Here is a 20165-nt window from a genome sequence, read left to right as displayed (position 1 = left end):
AGATGTTTCTCCTAAAATGTATCTTAAAAGAAAAGGGCAGAAACACCCTCAGACATTTGGTGAAAGAGGAAAAACAAAGAGCTTCACCTGCAATAATTTGGTCTTGAGAGAATTGACAAATGCTGGAGTCAATCTCAAAAACTCTGACTTTTGATCCCAGTTCAAGACATTGTTGTGACCTTTTTTTGAAACTTTTGAGACATGTGAGATTTCTGGGGTCTGTTTCTGAAAGAGAAGCAAAAGTCACCATTTGCTTTCCATCTAAATGGGTTGCTGTCTGTGAGAAACAACTGATATATTTAAGAGATATCATTTGCAATTTATCTTTCCTACGGGTCATGATTGCCAGTGGCAGTTCAAGCATTCAATGTGGTGAAAGGAAACTTGCAAAATCTCCTAAACGCTCCACCCCTACAGCTCCAACCAAAGAGTCACTGATGGAGTGCAAACCTGTCTCCTCTTTGCCGATGTTTCTGCTCAGGCCCGACATATCTGCAAAGCATTTATGCAACAAGATAGGATCTCTCTCTCCCTCACACACACTCAGGGTATAATGATAAGCAGCTGGTGCTTAAGTGATTTCAGAGCCTGTTTTTATATACACTATCAACTCCACATAATCCAGCATTCTGGGCTCTTGGAAGAGCCTGAGAGCCCGAGAAAAGAGAGCCTAGCATCTTTGAATAGCTGCTGTGTGTCATCCTCCAAATCGTTTCCAGTGACCCCACAATTACTTCTCACACTATCCTTGATAGAACATCCCATTATGGCTGACGGGCACAGACGTATTAGCGAAGACGACAGAAAAAGAGTAATTTAAGGAGGAGGTCAAATGCAAAACTGGATTACAAAGTCATGACTGAGACTGCGATCACATCAAAGTAGGCTTTGCGCTGAGATTTTATGGTACGTGACAATATGAAGTTTTGTTCTGGGAGACGGTCTCTCGGAAAGAAATCCAGATTAACAGGCCACATATCAGAATCACTTAAAATCAAATTTCAGCCAGCACAAGGAACGGTTGGAGAGCAGAGTATCACAAAACACGATCCTTCTCCCTGCTCTACAACTTATGACGTACATAAAGCTAGGTTGTAATGACTTGAGGCACTTTTCCGTGCACTTTGATGTCTGTTTGTGAAAGGGGAAGTTCTATAACGGTAAGCAGACACGATAAATATACCCAGTTTATGGTAAATGAGGCGTTTTAAGCAATGTTGTTTTGAAATTTCTGAATAAAATTGGCAGACAAAGCCGTATCGAGGTTGTTGAGTGAGAACGAAGAGGATTTTTGTAAGGGCGTCTGTACTTTGTCTGGGTTATTAGTAATGTAGGTCTTGACACGTTGCTCAGAGGTTTCTAGCCTGTCTATCAGAACTTTGGCTAAAACAATCCAAAGAGTTAGAGTTCTGTTTTCATAAAAAGCATTTGGCCAACACCTCAGGCTTTTCACTTAACCTCAAAGGTCCAAAATGTCTCAGGCCTGTCTCAAATGTTAAAATAAGATTATAAAATACTGGGGAAGAAGAGAAGATGAAGATAGCCATGAGAATTCAGTTTTTCTATTTTCTTAATGTTGTATTTATTAGATGCGCCTCCTGAGCCTCTTCAGTTAAGAGACCACAATATTTTTCAGCTGTTTGTACTGTATATCAAAGAGCCAACCATATGCTTAAAGCAATGCTTTGTTTTAGTCTTACATGTCCATGCATGGAGGTGTTTTGTGAATAAGTGGGGATTGGATGCTTACTGGAGCACATGTTGATTTCTGTCCCTCTCATGCCGTAGAAGCCTGACGGGCAGGAGTGAAGACACTCGCCGTACTGCCGCATCCTCTCCCTCCTCAGGAACAAGAAGAGCTTGGGCTGGCAGTTCATACACCCGTTATCCTTGGAACACACCGAGCAGCCCTTACAGATGGGGTAAGTTCCATAGCTAGCTGCAAGACACAAAAGAGACTGGTTTAACCAACTTACAACATCAAATAATGCTGAACCATTATACATAAGCAGAACATAAACAGACACACTTTAGAAGTCCCACTGGAGTAATCTGAGGTTAGATGTCAAATCATCTAGACTGTTTTGTGTCAAAAATACATATCCAAATGGATATAGGGCTTTCACTAAGGTACACTTAATGACTATATTTTTGCAGAACCTAAATTAATTTTCTCATTATTTTCTCTGCTTCTCTTTCCATGAGCCCCGGTTTTGTTGGCTTCACACAGTAAAAAGAAACTCACCATGCCACTCATTTCTTAAGTTCCTAAAAAAGAAAAGGGCTTACCAAAAACATATATAAACTTTGGAAATGTAATGTTTTAAGCGTAATTAATTTGTCAATGAATAACACTTTAATGTGCTTATACATAAATTATGTATCTGGCTGATGAAGAATACAAAAATTACATGTTACTGTAATGTCGAAGCCAAGTACTAAGAAGGCCAAAACCATAACTGAAATATAGAAATAAGCAGATAATAAGACTATCCATATTTATAATCTACTGAATGAATACACAAGTGTAGCTTAATAATGATTAAATGCAGATATTGCGGCTAGATGAGTCCTATTTCACCGCCACTGTACTGGGTGTAATGATTTCACTCATTAATTTGTCTATGTGTGGTCTATCTCCTCTTTATTCTGTCTGGTTGTAACCACTACACTAAACATGAGCAGAGGAAGCTCACAGTGTTCAGTCGAAAAGTTATCCATGTGTTGCTATACGGTAGGCTTCTCAAAGACATTTTTATTGATACATAAAAGTTTCACTGGCTAAAGAAACTGTCATGATGGTGACTTTATCTCACCCTAACATTCTTACAGAGGAAGTGATGTGAGTCAAATCTCAACTCCTGTATGTAGAGTTCAGACTGCCGTTCAAAGCCTTAAACTGCATAGACTCTGAGCCGGATCGTGTTGCTGGTAGAAAACAAAGGAGCCAGTTACGACCGTACCGTTCTACAATAAAGGTCTCTTAATGTAAGTTGCTTAGCATTCCCTTTACAGGAAAATGTCCTTGGGTGCACACAATAGCAGCAGACCAGAGACATTTCTATTGATTAGAGCAAAGTTTTAAATATCACAAATGGAGATAAGGTAACAGACGTAACTGGGCGACCCACCACCATTCTTTATAAAAATATAATAACAGATATTGTGGAAGACAAGAGATGCACTGGAATTTCCGTGACCTTTTCCCCCGACCACTTCCTTATATTTTTTCAGTCTGAAAGAAATATTGAGTAATAGCCATTGGCATGTTTTATGAAAATGTTGCTCTTTCACGTTATAAATAAAAAAGATGGAGCAATGATTGATTGTTGTAGTCTGCGCGAACAAAACCTTGTCCATCTATCTCCTTTCCTGTCTCCTATCCCTTTGAAAAGCTCAGCGCTGTCAAATTTTAGATAATGCATAACTGATAAAAACAAAACTAATGTTTTACCTTTGATTTCAAAGTAAATAAAATTTCCGTAAGTATCCGGATGATAAAGACATAATGTCTCCGTTTTGACAAAGGTCTATCAATTGGCCGTTTGTATTGTTAAAAAAAGATTATATGTTTGTGTATTACGTTTCATGTTCCGTGATCTCAGTATTCACAAGGAAATGATCTGGACAAATTTTTCCCCAACCACATGCATATAGACATATGGTATACAGTTTGAACATGTTTATAGAAACCTGACATTCACCGTAAATTGGTAAAAATCTCCTCTGCTCAGCCCACACACTTCAGGCCTGATTGCGATCTTAGTGCAGAGAACGGCGGAAACCAGGACTGGCGTGAGGTTGGAACTTCAAAAAGCTTTAAACTATAAGAGCATTCTCCCTACTAAATTTCCCTAATTGATGGTGGTATGGCAATATCGCCAACTGTTTCCCATCTTTCTTAATCATATTCTTTTTTATCCTACAGTCAGAGCTTTTTAGCAAAACGGTGCTAAATTATTTCTTAACTGCTGCCGTCAACATGAGCACGAAAATTACCAAAGAGTGCCGTGCAAGATTCAACCCACTGGTAGAACACCAAAGAATTATTGACCGAAATATAGTTTAAAGGGTAATCGATGCAGTGCCTTATGGTGTATGTGGTCTTAACTATGTAAAACAGTTATTGTCTAATATTTCATGTTACATTATATAACCGAAGCTATAAATAAAGACACAATTCATCACTAACATTTTTATTTTGATAAAATACATTTTAAACAGGGACACTTTGCACATGTGCGACTTCTTGACATGACATTCACAGCACACTGACGGGACCCCAGTCCCACTGGACTTATAATTATATATGGAAAGAGGAAGGGAGACAGCACAGCTGACGGCTGGACAGATTTGCCTCATTTGAGATTTTTGGAACAGCAGCATGTCTGAGGACGGCTTTCCCAGCCATGACCACAGGCATGTCAAAAAGAAGGCTGGGATTTGGTGTGTCTAGTGCAGAGGTGTCCAAGAGCCACTCTAGTGGGCCCAACGCGTCCACATTTTACGGAAAGCTTTTCACCGCCAGCTGATTTATACCTGGAGCTATGAATGGAGACTTCCATTCCGAGTCGTATTTTGGTCAGTTCATCGTGGGGATCAAATTCAAGCTCTTAACCAGAATTATGATGGCTTTTCAATACCTCTGTCAAATTGGGCCTTCAACATTAAACAGACACCGTGACTCGAATGAGAAATGTGCCTCAATGAAACCTAATTCACATTCTGCATTTTACTCTGTTTACACTTAAAACGTGCATCTTATTCATTCAGAAATTTGCCCGTGTCTAAATAATAAAAGTCTGTCCAAGAAAAACTGAAATAACTGACAGGCTTTCATACGTGCATGCATCTCTGGCTTTTCAAACAACATATCTGGCTATGTTTTTAAGTCACTCAAGAATGCTAATTATCCAAGTGTATCGGTTTGGCAGAATTTCCAGTTCTACATAAATTACAACCTTATTTGGCTGCTAAGCGTGTTTTTTGTTCCAAGACTCATACCAGTGTGAGCTTTAAACTTTACCATAAGTCTGTCATGTTAACCTGCTGGAGAGTAACTTACGATGGCAAGCATGTGTGGCGGAACTAAAGAAAAGTTATTTCTTGTCAACTTTTACAAAGGAAACTGCAGAAGGCATTTCTTCTTTTCCCTCCACTTAAACTTGACAAAAATCCCTTCTTTAAAGTCAACACAAAATCAAAACACTGTTTACTTTTTCATTCAAATTCCTAATTGTTCACAATTGGTGCACATAATTCCAAAGAACACACCTGGCTCCATTCTGGTATAGATTTCCAACTCTTCATTCGAATCATTTCCACATTACAGATTTTAAATACATTGCAAATGCCATTTAATTTGTCCGCTGTCCAACTTTTAAAACTCTTCCTACAGCCCTCCTGACTTAGGACAACCTGTGCGACTCTCTTTGAACTCTTCTTTCCCATAACAAAGTCAAACCGTTTACACCGAGAACGCGGGACAAATGTTTCACAAAACCAAAATATGCAAGTCCTTTCTTTCATCATGCATTAAACGATCCATTTACAACCTAAACAATGGCATTTACAAAGACCCTGTCATTTTTTAAATCACTGCAGGGCTGACCAGAAGGGAAGAGAGTTTCTGCAAATCGTCTAGAGCGTGACAAGAGAGTCGGTCATAGGTCTCTGTAGCTTCCATTTCCACCAGCCAAGAATAAAGCCACTTGGGGGAAAACAAAGTGTGGATACTAATGGATTAGAGGTAAATATCTAAATTGGTTTGAAAAGCAAAACAGAGAATTATTTCTCTTTTGAAGATGTTAATATGTTCTTAGGTTGTTTTCATACCTTTCCATAATTTTTTCAATCTTTCCAGTTTTGGAATTTATAACTTCTGGGGCAAAGGTGGAATTTACTTTCCCCTCATCTATAGTCAGCATATTCCTCTAGATGTCACCTCTCAAGAACCTCAGATGCAGATGATGTGGAAGACGAGGGCAGATGTGGAAACTGTGGAGATCTGAAATATTTTATAACTTGAACAAGAACAACTAAAAAAGCATTCTGTCTGGTGATGCATCATTGACGTCATTTATGGGCTGTTTTTAGCCTTGCATTTCTCAGACACGTGTTCCATTGTGAGTGTGAAGGTGTCCTGATGCAACCCAATTTCATTCAGTGTAAACAGTAAACTTGTTGATCACCGGAGTATATGCAAACATTCTGCAGACGTTTGTGAAATTACATTCAGTTAAATTTCAGTCCAGCAATATTCCATGCTAGCTTTACTCCGTCCAACATCTGCGGGGAGACTGTGGTTCATTCAGGTAAACGTAACTTCTTGTTTTTTCATTCATGCGAATCGCAAACTCATAATGCAAGATATGACGGCATGTTTGGAAAGGGTTGCCTCATTCAGTTTTGGCTGGATTTGTTTTGAATCCTGATCAACAGTAATTATTGAGTGAGTGAGATCCAACCGAAAAGACCGTCCAAGGTACATTTAAAGACTCACAAACAACCGTGACGTGCATTGCCCTGGGCCACCAGATCTGAGTAGAGAAAAAACCCTGACATAAACACACACACACACACACACACAAATACCTATGACATCACTTGGTGACATCATTCCTATTTTTACAAAATCATGATATCATAAGATAAATCCAAATTCAAAGCCATATAAAGTTAAAAATGCAAACAAAAAGGAGTTCTAGACACGATGCATGCTGTCCACAACAATGAAGCCTATAATGTTTGTCTTATTTGTGATAACTGACGAATACAACCAAGTACACACAGCCTCTACTTTTATGAGGGCAAATGCCACTATATCAAAGATGTTTTGCATACATTTTTGGCACAGACCCAGACTTCCTAATTTAGAGAGTCATGCCATATTGTAAAGGATTATTAAAAGTACAGCATATTTAGCTTAATTTAGAATATGTATGCAGGATAGAGTGCTATATACACTTGTAGGATTTTCCCTAGGCATAAAATAATTTTGGACAAACTTGCCTACGTTCACAAATCACTTTCAGGAATCTGGGAAAACAAACTGGGAGTCAACTCCATGCAGTAAAACTTTCAGAGCACCCACTAAAAGTGTGCCAGCCCCATGAGAGCTCCACATCGTTCCGCGTGGTTAAAGACAGTACATGGAAAACTCCATCAAACCGCCCACATGTGGCACATTTCGACTTCACTCTTCATGGATATGGAAGTCACACCTTGCTAAAGATTAATAAACCAGAGCCGTAGTGCCGTGGGATGGCAGGGGTACCTTTTTCTCCAAAGGCGCATTTCTTATCCAATTTAATGTAGCAGAAAATATGCTGGACCTCACCTCTGACCACTTGACAGCTGGAAATAGTCACGATTTGGGGATACAGGTTTTTCCCCCTTCAACGCTTCAGTTTACTTTAACAGATTGTACTGTATGCATATGTTTACAATTTAGGGCAGTCCCATTACTTATAAAGATTCTACACCATGTGTCTGAGCAAACACATTTGTTTTGCTGCAATGCTTATTAGCTTAGCAAGTGTGTTCCTGTGATACAGGCCCGCAAGACATGGCAAGCATCGACAGAGATGGAATCTTTGCGATTCAATTGGTGAGCTTGTTAAATAAACATATCCTCTAAGCTTGGGCAGCTGGTGGTGGTGTCAATGTTTGCTTGCAGTGGGATTAGATGAGCCGGGGGGCTAACCTGCTGACGTGTATGCTAATACCTTGGCATGGCCTTTCAATCTTTATAGATAATATGTGCATATGAGCTGATTAGGTCATAATCAAAGGCCACTAACTTATAGTCACACACTTAAATTAGACAGTGACTAATAAAAACTCTGTAGGCTTAGTAAGCTATGCTTTTCTTCGCCATCATGTTCATTTTATACTTGTCGGTCTGTGACTAGTAACCAACTGTCATCAACAACCAACTTATGTATGCCCAACTATTTACATTTATGTGCGTATGCCCAGCGCATTTGAACAAATTGTACATTTTATTATGGCTTGACTGCCCCTGTGATGTTAGGTTTAGGGGTGGGGATGGGCGGGCCTTTATCATTGCTTTGCCACTTCAAAATTGTGGGCATTTTAGCTAAATGTGCCTTTCCACGTCTGATATTAGGGTTTGGGGTGGTGTAAGGGAGGGCTTAAGCCTGAGGTATATTTCCCCTTTTACCTGTTTATTTCACTGATGGTATAATAGCTTTAATAATATAAATAACTTTCATGCTGTAAGTGTACCCTATAAGCATTTCAAAACGGTCCACATATTATTAAAGCAATGAAAAGTATTTTGAAGAGGTCAAGTAGCACTTGTTCCACTATGAATGTCGTTAACACAAGAAAAGGGTTTAATGTGCAGACCATAGAGAACAAGATGGTGCATGTGCCATAAAGTACAAAACCAGTGTGTCATGATGGGCTTTGTGTAAGAATATATGTTTTATGTTTCTACACAGCTTACTTTTTTAGGATGGAACTTGGAAGTTCTTGACTTTTTCCACTCTGTGAATTCTTTTCACAAGTCTTTAGAGACAGAGGGGTGCGGGGAGAAAATCCAGAGGAACATTTTATTTCTCTTTCATGGCTCAGTTATGTTTCATATGGGCATAAACTTTCTCGTAAAATTAAAAAATTCTGCTCAAAAAAGAGGAAATTCTTTACACACAGTATGTGTATAATGCCATAATGAATGTGGAGAGCATAACTCCTAGTTGAGAAAGATAGACAAGTAGTTTACATGTAATGTTTTAGCAAATCTGAGCACCAGATTTGAGCATCTGTGACACCCTATCTACACTAGACACGATGCAATGCATCAAAGCATAATAAGACCTATTATAATAAAAAAATGTGTAAGCATTGGATGCAACGCGATGTGATGTAACACTGTCTGGTGTAGACAGTGTGTGTTAGACAATTGAAAATGTAAAAATTCTAGAGTAAACCTGTAAAATAATTTAAGTGTTTTTCTCAAAGATAAATCTAAAACTAGGGATTAATGCAAAAGTGTCCATTTGCTCCTTGTCTGATCTCAGCGCTATCTAGGAGGAACAATGGAAAGCTCAGAAATTCAAGAGGTGGTGGGAGGTGGAACAGCTAAAATTAGCACACCTGTTGGTAATTTATCACACATAAACCTCACACCTCATTTTCACACCTGTGGCACGATGGGCTCTGAATGCTGCGTTCAGTCACACATGCTGTTCTTAAGAAGTGAGCGGTGGGTTCCCCACTTGGAGGAGCAATGCAGTTTGTATGCAGTCACGCATGCACTCTACACTATCCTGGGGAACATGAAAGTATTACCTCATTAACCCTTTAACAAGACCTCTAGTCCACCTCCTTGGATAAACCCTTCCCTACCAGGCTAGATCAGAAGTGATCCATAGGGTCAAAAGTGGAGAGCACCACAGGGGTTGCATACTGAGGACCTCATATGGTCCCAACCACTGAGGGGGAGACTTCAAAGCTTGATGCCCAAGACTGAAACCTCCACAAATAACCTCTGCAGTTATACGAGACCGACAAAAACTTTGCCAAACTTACAGAGCTAATTAAGAAACAGCCTTCAACAGGATACCACAGAACCGTGCCATCAGCGTAAGGTTGAACGAAAAAGAAGAAAATTCCACTGTTGTGGTTTTCCTCCACACGTGGGTGGCACGACGTATTTAATGTGCGTGTATTGTTACAAACCTGTCAGATCCTTGTGAAAATCTGGCAAGTGAGGACATGCAAGAGCACTTCCAGATACAAATTAACACCAGGGCTGGGGTTTTTATGTAATAGTTGCTCATATCATCTGCTCCCTAGGGCAGGGCTTACACTAATAGAGCTTTGTAATAATCATTCTCTTCTTCCTCTTACCAAAACAGAGCTGTCTGCTGACAAAAACAACTTCTATGCATGTCCCCAAAACTCCCATAAACATGTTAGTGAGACTTTCTTTTTCTCCTGTAGACTTAAGAAGCCAAACATGCGCATGTTTATCACAGACTGCAAGTGTACATCCCCAAAGCCATTTAATGGTGATCATACACACTACTCATGACCTCTGCCCGCTGTTACATTCAATATACCTTCCTCTCACTGTGACAGATGTTTATACGAGAAGACAGTGTGCTTCTGAGGTCTGGCTTTGGTTCAAATAAAATAATATACAGTTGAAGTCAGCCAAGATGTAATACAAGTGGATAACTGAGAGAGAGGGAGGGAAAAAGTAAAAATGTAAAATAGATGGATGTCCCCCAGAACCTAAAACTTTCTACCGTTTCCTCTTGTGCAGGCCGAGCAAACATTTATCTACCTCTAAGGCCAGCTGGTTTGTAACAAAGACCAACAGAAAAATGCAGGGACCAAAAATAGAGCCATACTAAAGTAGTACAATATATAAACACACCGCAATTGAAATACTCTGAGACAAAACATGTTATGAAACCTAAGAGTCTGAGGAATGCATTTCAAGGCTTTGTGCAAATTAAAATTATAACTCAAGCTTGTGAATTTCCACAAATTATGTGTAACATGGCTTTTCTACTCGGTTCGGTTTCCTAATTGGGTGGCACAAGTCCAGACTACAATACTACAGTGTACATGACCAAGAGTTGCGTACTATTGCATACTAAACCAAGATGTCATGAGTAGGGCCTACACTTTTCTTAAATACTTAATTCTGACTGGTCAGTGTATTTCAGTATCAAATATTTGTTACCCTGGACAACAAAGCCAGCCTTAAGGGTCAATTTTCTGAAATTTAGATTTTTATATCACCTAAAAGTTGAATAAATACGTTTTGTATTGATGTAGGTTTGTTTGGATAGGACAAGATTTGGCAGAGACACAACTATTTATAAATCTGGAATGTGAGGGTGCAAAAAAACTAGATATTGAATAAATTGCCTTTAAAGTTGTTATTCATAGGCACTGTAGCAGGCCAGCCACCGACAAAAATAGTCTTTATATATTTACGGTAGAACATTTACAAATTATCTTGGAACCATGATCTTTACTTAATATCCTAATGATTTTGGGATATTACTAGGAATGTTCCCGTGCTATTAGACAGTTTTGTGGTCCAGGGTCACATATACGTATAATTCTCTTGTTGTTTCAACCTGTACTATTTTCTTTCTCCTGCAGAACACAAAAAAAGATATTTAGAAAAATGTTGATAAGAGAAAACTGTTGGTCCAATTGACTTTCGACTGGTTTTGTGTCCTTACAATTGAAGTCAATAGGGACCAAAAGTTTTTTATTACCAACAAATTTTTAAATATCTTTTGTGTTTTGCGGAAAGTTCTGCTGCATTCAAAATAACCACACGTTGAGTAAATAATGACAGAACTTAATTTTGAAGGCAAACTATTCCTAATTCCAGGGTTTATTTTATGATAATGACCATTATGTGGCTCTTTGATTTTGATTGGTCAACGTGTCACTTTTGTCTCAATGTTACCCATTGTATTAGTTTCTCTTGAATTTGGAGTCCCTTTCACCATGGGTTCACTTAGCAGTAATGATCGCCAGACACTACATTATTCCTTTTAATAAAAAGACAATTTTCTTTGGGGGAACATGAGTCCTTTAGTCTGTGAGAGAGAACTTACTAACCATGTTAGTCAAGGCATGATAATGAAGTTAATTTAGCGTTTTAAACTTCTAGCCGTAACAAATTCACAACGTTGAAACAGATCTTCTGAATAATGACCCTTTGCCTTTACAAAGAGCACTCCTCTTTTAATATAATAAGGAACAGAATGTCTTGAACTTTTGTGTTGTTATTGCAATAAGTGAAAACTGTGCATGATTGGTGACTTGGAATACACTAATGAATACTCTCATCATTCACACACAAACATACTGTACCAGCAGAGCTGACACTCATCTGAATGCGTATACGCCGTTGGTGACCCCTTCACATCTAAAATGCATATTGAATCATCACAGAGAGAAACAGAGAACGGAGGGAAGAGACAAAGCAAGACAATGAGCTCAGCACCAGGGCACTATAATGACTACCATGCCTGGGCTTGATTAAAACCACACCAGGGCTTCTGCTTCCACCGGCAGTCACAACCAGGGTGGGTCGCCCTCCTCTCCAAGCTGTTAGAAGGTCCACACGCCCTCGACCCAGACCTAATGACACGACAAAACGGACAAGACGCACTTCACCTCAATCAGGTGGACAAATTACAAGCAAAAAATGAAGCTTTATTGCCTCCGACCGGCTCACTTCCCCACTGTGCTGGATGCAAGGCGTGTGGAGGGTTAGTTTGATGTGGCATGGATGCGTAATTAGAGGTCCTATCAAGCACAAGAGAACCGAGGAGCCTGTCCATCTGTCGGGTGTTAGAGAGACAGGGAGAGGAAATGGCAACCCAATGCTTCCCCGTGTTGTTATTCCAGCAATTTGTGTAAGCACAGATGTTAATGTATATCAGAGACAGGGCTCTAGATGCACCTCATGATTTGGTTTTAATTTTGGATGCATATCAATTTTGGACAACAGAATAGGTGTGAATTATTTTGCAATATAATAACTACGTTCACAGAGAAATGTCAAAAACCCTTGTCAGTCTTGTTTTAAAAGCTAAACAAAATAAAATTTACACTGTAAATCAAATAACCATGAAAATAAACCACAAAGATTGTACGGATGACTTCAAGTTCATTTTTGGGATTTACACAATAAAATTGCATTTCTTCCGCCGTCTGTTGACGGTTTTAGCGGCAGATAAAGATCAATAACTGTTGAGTAGTTTTCATTTAATTTAATACAATTATTATACAGTAAATATTGATGTAAATGAATGTTACCTAAATAGATGTATGTAAAATGTTTGCTCTGAACACCAAAAGAACTAGAATAGGCGAGTATATTATATTCATAAAGTGCTCTATTAAACTTTGTCATTATTAATTGTCCTGTATTTGATTTAGAAAATTGAATTATTACCCTAAAACCTGATTCTGAACTTTTACGGATCGATCTAAAATCATTTGAGAAGTAATCGCGATACACAGGTGAATCGATTTCCCTCCACCCCTGGAGACCCCAGGAGCTCAAGTTACAAGACCTCGTGGATCGATTCGGTCTAGGTAGGAGGGTGGCTCGCTCAGAGGTGGACGCTTTTGAAAACAGCAAACATAAATGTAGGATCAAATAGAAGCTGGCAAGGGCAGGGAACACAGAGAACCTCCTCCAGGCAATTTGATTTCTCTAACCCTTCCAAAGCACTTTGAACCACCAATTAAATTCTTCAAAATGTCCAGCACACTCAACTGACACTCCATTAGCCTGTCGGTGCTCTCTGGTCCTTTCTCATATAGCTAGTGAAGAGCGGGAGGGGTAGGGGGGTTGACATAGAAGCGTATGACACAGAAGACCAGCACAGTTGATTCATATTCGGTTGCTTGATATCTAGCATAGCGAAACTACGACCTTGAGATGCACGTTGGTTGGGTAACTCCTTTAAACTTAATACATCATGCTTAAAAATTGCTAACGTATGCACCATTCTGAAAAAATAGTGAGAAAATATACAGCAGTGAAGCATAGACATCCATCTGACCACATGTAAATAAACCAACATTTTAAAAAACAGCACGGACTAAATCCAAGAAAATGTCCCAGAAATGTTCAGAACAATCTTGCATTTTTAAACAATTATTCTGCATCATTGATTTATCCTCACCTCTTGGAAACAGGTCCTATAGTCAACATTGTATTGCTTAATTAACCCAAGAGAATCAAACCCATCTGGCTTAAGATTTTAAATGTCTTTATAAGAAAAGCACTATGGCATAATTACTTAAGAGCGCTGACTGTTGAGGAAATAACAGAGGTTAAAGGTTAAAAAAATCCCCTTGCCATCTGAACACCATACTGAACCTTTTGTCTGCAGTACGGTTTCAACCACCATTGGGAAATACAAAGCATATTATAAGACTCATACAGCAAGTCAATTTTATTTCTCGTTTCTGAAAATGAACTTTTACAATGTGGTAAAATACAACCTGAGAGCAAACAATCTGGTTGGCGTTTAGTTTTGCCAGCACGAGAATCCTCCGATGACATTGATTGAGATTGGTGGCTATGATACCCTTGTGTACGCTGCATACGTAAAAACATAATGCATAATGGTTATTACTCTGACTACAAGAAATGAAAGTGCGGAACGTGTTAGAAAAAGTGCTCCTCAATAAACGTGTTATCTCAGTGACAAGAGAAAAACATTCGTCCTAATAGCAAAAGTGTAGAGTTAAAATGAATAAGGGCTAACTGACTTTATTGGTCAGGGGGGACTATGGACTCTGCCTTTTGTGGCAAAGGAAAACAAAGCAAAACAGATGCAGTCTGCAGAGGACTATGTGAAACCAGAGGAATTCAGCCAATCCTGAGGTCACTCAACTGCCTTGGTTTTGTGAAGCAGCAGAGTGGCAGAGCAGTGATGAACTGGGTCGAACAGATGGGCAATTTAAAGAATCAGAGCGGTTTTATGTAAAGCATGTGCAAAACTTTGTTTGGGATATATTGTAGAGCACACATTGGATGCAATGCAACACACTCACACACCTAATGTGTATCTTAATTGTCGCCGAATTAGTCACTCACTCCATGTGTAAATGAAGCAAGTAGACAGGACCCCTAACTTTTGCCTGAAAATAAAATTAGACTTGAAGGTGATGAGAGAGAGAGAGAGAGAGAGAGAGAGAGAGAGAGAGATCTGTCCAGTCTGATATTTGTTAACGCAGGACAGCAAGAGATTTAATCCTTATCAGGTGATGCACCTCTCATTAAACTATCTCCAACTGATCTCTTCAAATATGCTACCACCCCCCATTTCTCCAGCACCCCGAGTTCAAGCTCTTCTACATGTTCTAACACTAATGACATTCTCACGCACACTCACTGTTCAAAGATTGTGCCACGGACTGCAAAGCAATGGAGGAACGCAACAAGTACTTGACAGTCAACAGTTGGCAACCGCTGCCCAACAAATCCGAAGCCACTGGAATACAAAAAATCAAAGTAACAGTAATGAATTGGATGAGACAGCTTATAGCGGGACACAGTGCTTTTCTTGATGAAATGAGCATCGCTTCCATTATTGATTAGAAAGGCACCATAAGAAAAGGCCAATTCAAAAGTCACGCCATCTGTAGCAGTTTTCACTTTTATCTTGGGGAAGTGCGGCATGTTTTTAGCTCTTTCTTGGTTTAAATAAAAGGGCCCTGGAGCATTTAGCCTTCCTGTCAGGCACTTCATCAAAACATTAAGTGCATGAGCCTAGCAAGGGCCAACATTAACACTTACACCCATAAACCTGAGACCTTGGGTAAACTTCTAGAAAACATCGCTCTAAACTCAACAGCTCTCTCTGTTCTCTCTCTATGTACCGTGTCTTGCAGTCCAGATGGATTTTTGTCTGTTAAAGCACATATTTCTCCATCCAAGCTTAATATGCAGTGTCTACAGTAAGTTTGTAGGTTTATTTTTGTGAAAAGCATAAAAACTATGGCGCTTTCAAAACATCTCTTGTTGAGCGTCAAGCCAGCTCAGTAAACACAGAGTCAACCAAAGGGGTCCGTCTTGGGCTGTATTGCTTTTCAAACAATGGAGTTTAAGGGGAATGCTTGGGAAACCTGTTGCCATTTGGCACAGAAATGAAACGCTTTGGCTTTAACAACTTGATTATTTTAAGACAAAGAGCTCTTGCACATCCTGTACTTCTCCATTTTTTATCAGCTGGCCTGATAGTGTTACCCGTCGCCGTTAGTCATTCTCTAATTTACACACATCATTGGGCGCCCACAACGATATTGTTACGCATTAACTCCTGCCATGTCAACCGATCGTGTTCCACTTTCTAATTTCTCTCCGCTGGCTCCTCACGCTTTCCTTCTTCATAAAATATTTATCTTCATAAAACAATTTCAGAGGCATAAAGCAAAGCACAACACCGGAGCAGATCTCTGTGTGCTGACAGCAGATTAAAGATTTAACAACGCAATGGTTTAGTGATAAAACACAGGTGCTTTCCCTCTAATCCCATCAGGGTCTTTGCCCTGTAGCTCCTGAGTGCAGAGATGGACCTAATCCTTTCCTCTCCTCCACTTTCCCATGGACTACTGGCTCCATGTTTCTCTGGAAAGAGATCTCTATTAGTTCCATTACTGTGAACATAATCGGACCGTTCATCAGAGCTTCTTTAATACTGTAATACTGTGTTGCACATATAGTGCAACTACTTAAAGAAAAGTGTCAAGCTTGTACAAGGAGCAGGGATGTAATTTTAATATAAATGTGTAACATACATACTATAACATAGGTTAACTATCTTAGCAAATTAAAAACAGTACCTTTGAGGGGAAAAGGTTAACACACCTCTTGGCAAACTCACAAGGCCTGTACGCGGATCTCCTCTCTGGCCTGCGCTGGTACACGAGCCCACAATTTTTATGTAGTCAGCAGGTGGCATCATTAGCCAGAGAATAAAAATGAAAAGTATTACCCCTGGGCCAAGTAATGATATCATAGCAAAACTCGCTGCCATCATTTCCCCGTTCTGCAAAGTACTGAATAGTGAATAGTACGGAGGTGCAAATTTAATATGTTTCTTACTTTCTTGTTTTGTTATATTCAAATAAGAAAATGCATATAGCATAGAGACTATGAAAAGCTTGATCTAAAAACATAAAAATACACAGAATTATGCAGCTGAGCACATTTTTTATAATTTGGCCAAACAACTCTTTGCAAATAAACCAGTTAAATGTGTCAAACAAGATGATCATTTTGCAAATTGAGAACTTTGTGTGGTGGCGTGCTGCTTTTAATAACCATGATAAATAGGAAGGAAGCAAACCTAAAGCGTGGCGGTCAGCCATAGTATTTCGAACGTCAGACTTGGCCCTGCTTTCTTCTTTGTGTGGATGAAAACAATATGCATGCACCTTTCTGCATGTGCAGGTATAAGCAAATGACGCCCAATGCTTCAGAGGCATGCATTACATAAGCCTCATAATTTAGATTCTCGCAAGATTCTCACACCTGCAGATACAGCTATTTTCCCCGCTGCACTTTCCAGGTCCCTTGAAAATGCTTAACAAGCCTGACTTTGCCAACAAATTTGATCCCATGAAGTAAATTATATTACGTAGTATCTGAAATCGTAAATCTTGTAGAAACAGAAGAGGAGAAAACCGGGTGCCAGTTCTCTATAGTGACTGGCTGATTATTTGCAGATGGGCAGCGGATGGGGCTCTCAGCCGAAGCAGAGGTTTTCCCTGGCATGCCATGCATGTGATTAAATCTATGAACGCCTCCCAATTTACATCTCTGTGGATTTAAGAGAGCATAACGGTCGTGTGTCAGCAAGTGTATTTATTCTGTATCAAGTTCAGATGGGGGGCCATGGAGAAGGCTGTACTACTGTCCCGTCCCATGCAGTGAATGGCCGGTGGTGTGAAAGGGTTCGAGACTTAGGGGAGGGGCGGATAGGTTTGAAGTGTTTGCAGCACCCCTGTGTCGCGTATGCATCGATCGTCCCTCATATTTACCCACGGGTTAAATCCCTGCGGCTCTTAAGCGTGTATTGTTATCCGCGCACCAGTTGTTCGAAGCTTAATCAACGTCTGTCTGTGAGATCAATTAAAAGCGGCTTAGGGAAAGAGGGGGTCAGCGCGTTTGAAAAGGGGAAAGGAAAGCGCAACTATTCATCACATTGCCACCAGAGGGTCTGCCCCACTGTCAATGCGTTCAGGGTGAATTTCGCATTTAAATGGTTTTACGCACGCCTTGCGCACACACACAGATCTGCCCGATAGACAAATGGTCCATACACGGCACTCACGCGTTTTCCCAGCAAATATAAGCTGAAACGCAACAGCACATGAGACACTTTAAATTGAACAGTTTGTTTTAAATAGTCACCGTCACTATTATCTACTAGGCTATATGAAATGATGCGACTAAAATGATTATTCATCCGTCAATTTTACAACTGGGTGCCCAACAGTTTCCAAAGCTCCAATGCTTCCAAAGCTCTTTAGAATAATTTAAGGTTAAAATGGGTCAGTGATGTGTGAGTCATAGCGTCTCCAAAGAAAACAAAACGGTAGACAAAAAAGTTGAAAGGATGTCAACGAAAGACAAGTGACGCGCTTTTGCGGTTTTGAACCGTGCCTTTACGCATCATGGCACCGTAAACGAGTATCACCTGGCGCAAAAACGCGTATTTTAATGTAGCTCCAAAACTACTATTCCTGAGAGAACACGTTGCAATTCTTGGCGCGCTTTAATTCAGTCAGTTTACATCTTCAGTCCGTTCATACATTGGCTAAAAAAAATCATTGTGTTGAGGATCACGGTGATATTAAACGCGTTTAACATGTCAGCAGCAAAGGATAAAAGTCTGGAAATTGCGAGACGTTTACACACGGCGCGGTGGCTTAGCAGTAAAATATTGTTTTCTGAAAGTTTAGGTTCAAACCCAGCGAGACTTCTTTGCGGAGGACATCGAACATCGCCCTCAAACATTACCATGGTAACAATAGTTGCCGCCAAAAAGCCATAGTTGATAGTTGCTACTGTACAAATCTTGCAGCTCGCCATCACTGTCATACGAATTCATCAAATAAACCCATCATATAAATGTTGCTTTTTTACAGAAACCAAAGTCATGGTCAATTCTAGTCATGATAACGTAACTCCAGGTGAGACTGTCCCTGACATGTGGAGTAAACAAAGTAGGCTACTAGTGTAAAAAGCATGATGCAGGAACTTACCTCTTTTGCTTCTTCTCCAGCGGTGAGGTTGCTGCGTCTGACAGTGGCTGTAGTCCATACAGTTCAACACTATCAGCGCAAAGGAGAACAGTCGAAAGTGCATCTGGCCGGCTGTGCGTTTGTCCCGTCTCAGGTCAGAAAGCGTCAAAGGGTCTCGCCGCGAGCCTCCAAAGTCCGTATGTGCGGTTTTAATACGTGTATTCTTCCAGAGAGGAGCGGGGAGTTGAGGAGTCCGGACTCCGTTGTGTCACACATTAGACGGATAGAGAAACCCCGATATCTCACCACCGGTTAATGTCATTTTAGGTAGAGAGCGAAAAGCGCTTGTTCGAACTAAAAATATCTCGGTAACGTCTGTGGGGAGAGAAAAAACCTAAAGCGAGTAAAAACGTACGTTGACGTTTGCAAGCAAAACTATTTCATTCAAACAACTTAAGTTTAGTTCGGTGTCCAAATGAAGCAAAGCAAAATTGAATGGGCTAATATAATTTATAATTGTAAAACAGACAAAATAGCTACACCTCCGAAGGATGGATGCCCTCAAAGTAGTTGCGAAAGAAATATACCTGCGCGAGTCCAGATGAGAGAAACTTATCAAGTTCCTTCCGAGTGCCAAAGTGGACTCGGAGCATCCAGCATCCCTCTCACAGGAAAAGTTTAGTCTCTCAGAAGTCCCTTCGTATCACAGTCGGAAAGTCTCCCCAGACGGAGCGAGAAAACACATGGATGCAATAGTCTGCAAAACCTCTAGAATAAGCCCTTGAGGTGCGTGAGGATCTGTGTGTGTGTAACTGTGGCATATGCTGCAGTGCGCGCGTGATGATGGAGTATTAGTCTACTGGTGCTGATGCTATATAGACCCTCCTGTCACGTGGAGACGCAAAGATCTTGTGGGGCTTTTCGGAGCAGATTCTGAAGCCCCTCGGTCAGTGAGAGAGCTGTTCCCCCTCCTGTTTAAGTTTTCGAAGATGACAAATGGAATTTCTCCAACTGTATCTATACGCCGCATATAAGCTTCCCCAGGGTCCTAGCGCATTGGCTTGAACCAATAGTGCTGTGTATTTTGGAACCGCATATCTTTTTATAAATCACTTCATATATCGTAACGCGTATTATCGTATTATTAAAGTAATATCACAAATTTCTTTCCATAAGTTACATGCTATTGCATCCATACCACCTGTATAGTAGCCTATTGCTTTATTTTGCAATATTTTCTTATTTAGTTTTGAATAGCGAAATCAAGTGACCGAAGTGCAGTCGGAACAGCTTTTTCTAAATTTTGTGAACGATCACTTCATATATCGTAACGCGGATTTTGCCAGTAAAGTATATTTATTAAAGTGATATCACTAAATATTTTG

At 40.0% G+C, this 20165-nt stretch overlaps 1 protein-coding gene across 1 annotated transcript in view; it reads right to left on the bottom strand.

Moving 5' to 3' along the window:
* Positions 1-19771, bottom strand: part of rspo2 (R-spondin 2) — a 43204-nt gene extending 23433 nt beyond the window's left edge. Inside the window, exons 1-3 of the mRNA XM_079470286.1 lie at positions 19368-19771; positions 18802-19155; positions 1751-1939 (exon numbers count right to left, since the gene is read on the bottom strand). Of these exons, the coding sequence (XP_079326412.1) occupies positions 1751-1939; positions 18802-18904 (292 nt within the window). The 5' untranslated portion in view covers positions 18905-19155; positions 19368-19771. The remainder of the gene's footprint in view (positions 1-1750; positions 1940-18801; positions 19156-19367) is intronic.
* Positions 19772-20165: the final 394 nt, after the last annotated feature.

Source organism: Barbatula barbatula (genome assembly GCF_947034865.1).
Source record: "Barbatula barbatula genome assembly, chromosome: 12".
NCBI lineage: Eukaryota > Metazoa > Chordata > Actinopteri > Cypriniformes > Nemacheilidae > Barbatula > Barbatula barbatula.
The sequence above is the reverse complement of the archived record's forward strand: the minus strand, read 5'-3'. Positions and strand labels throughout refer to the sequence as shown.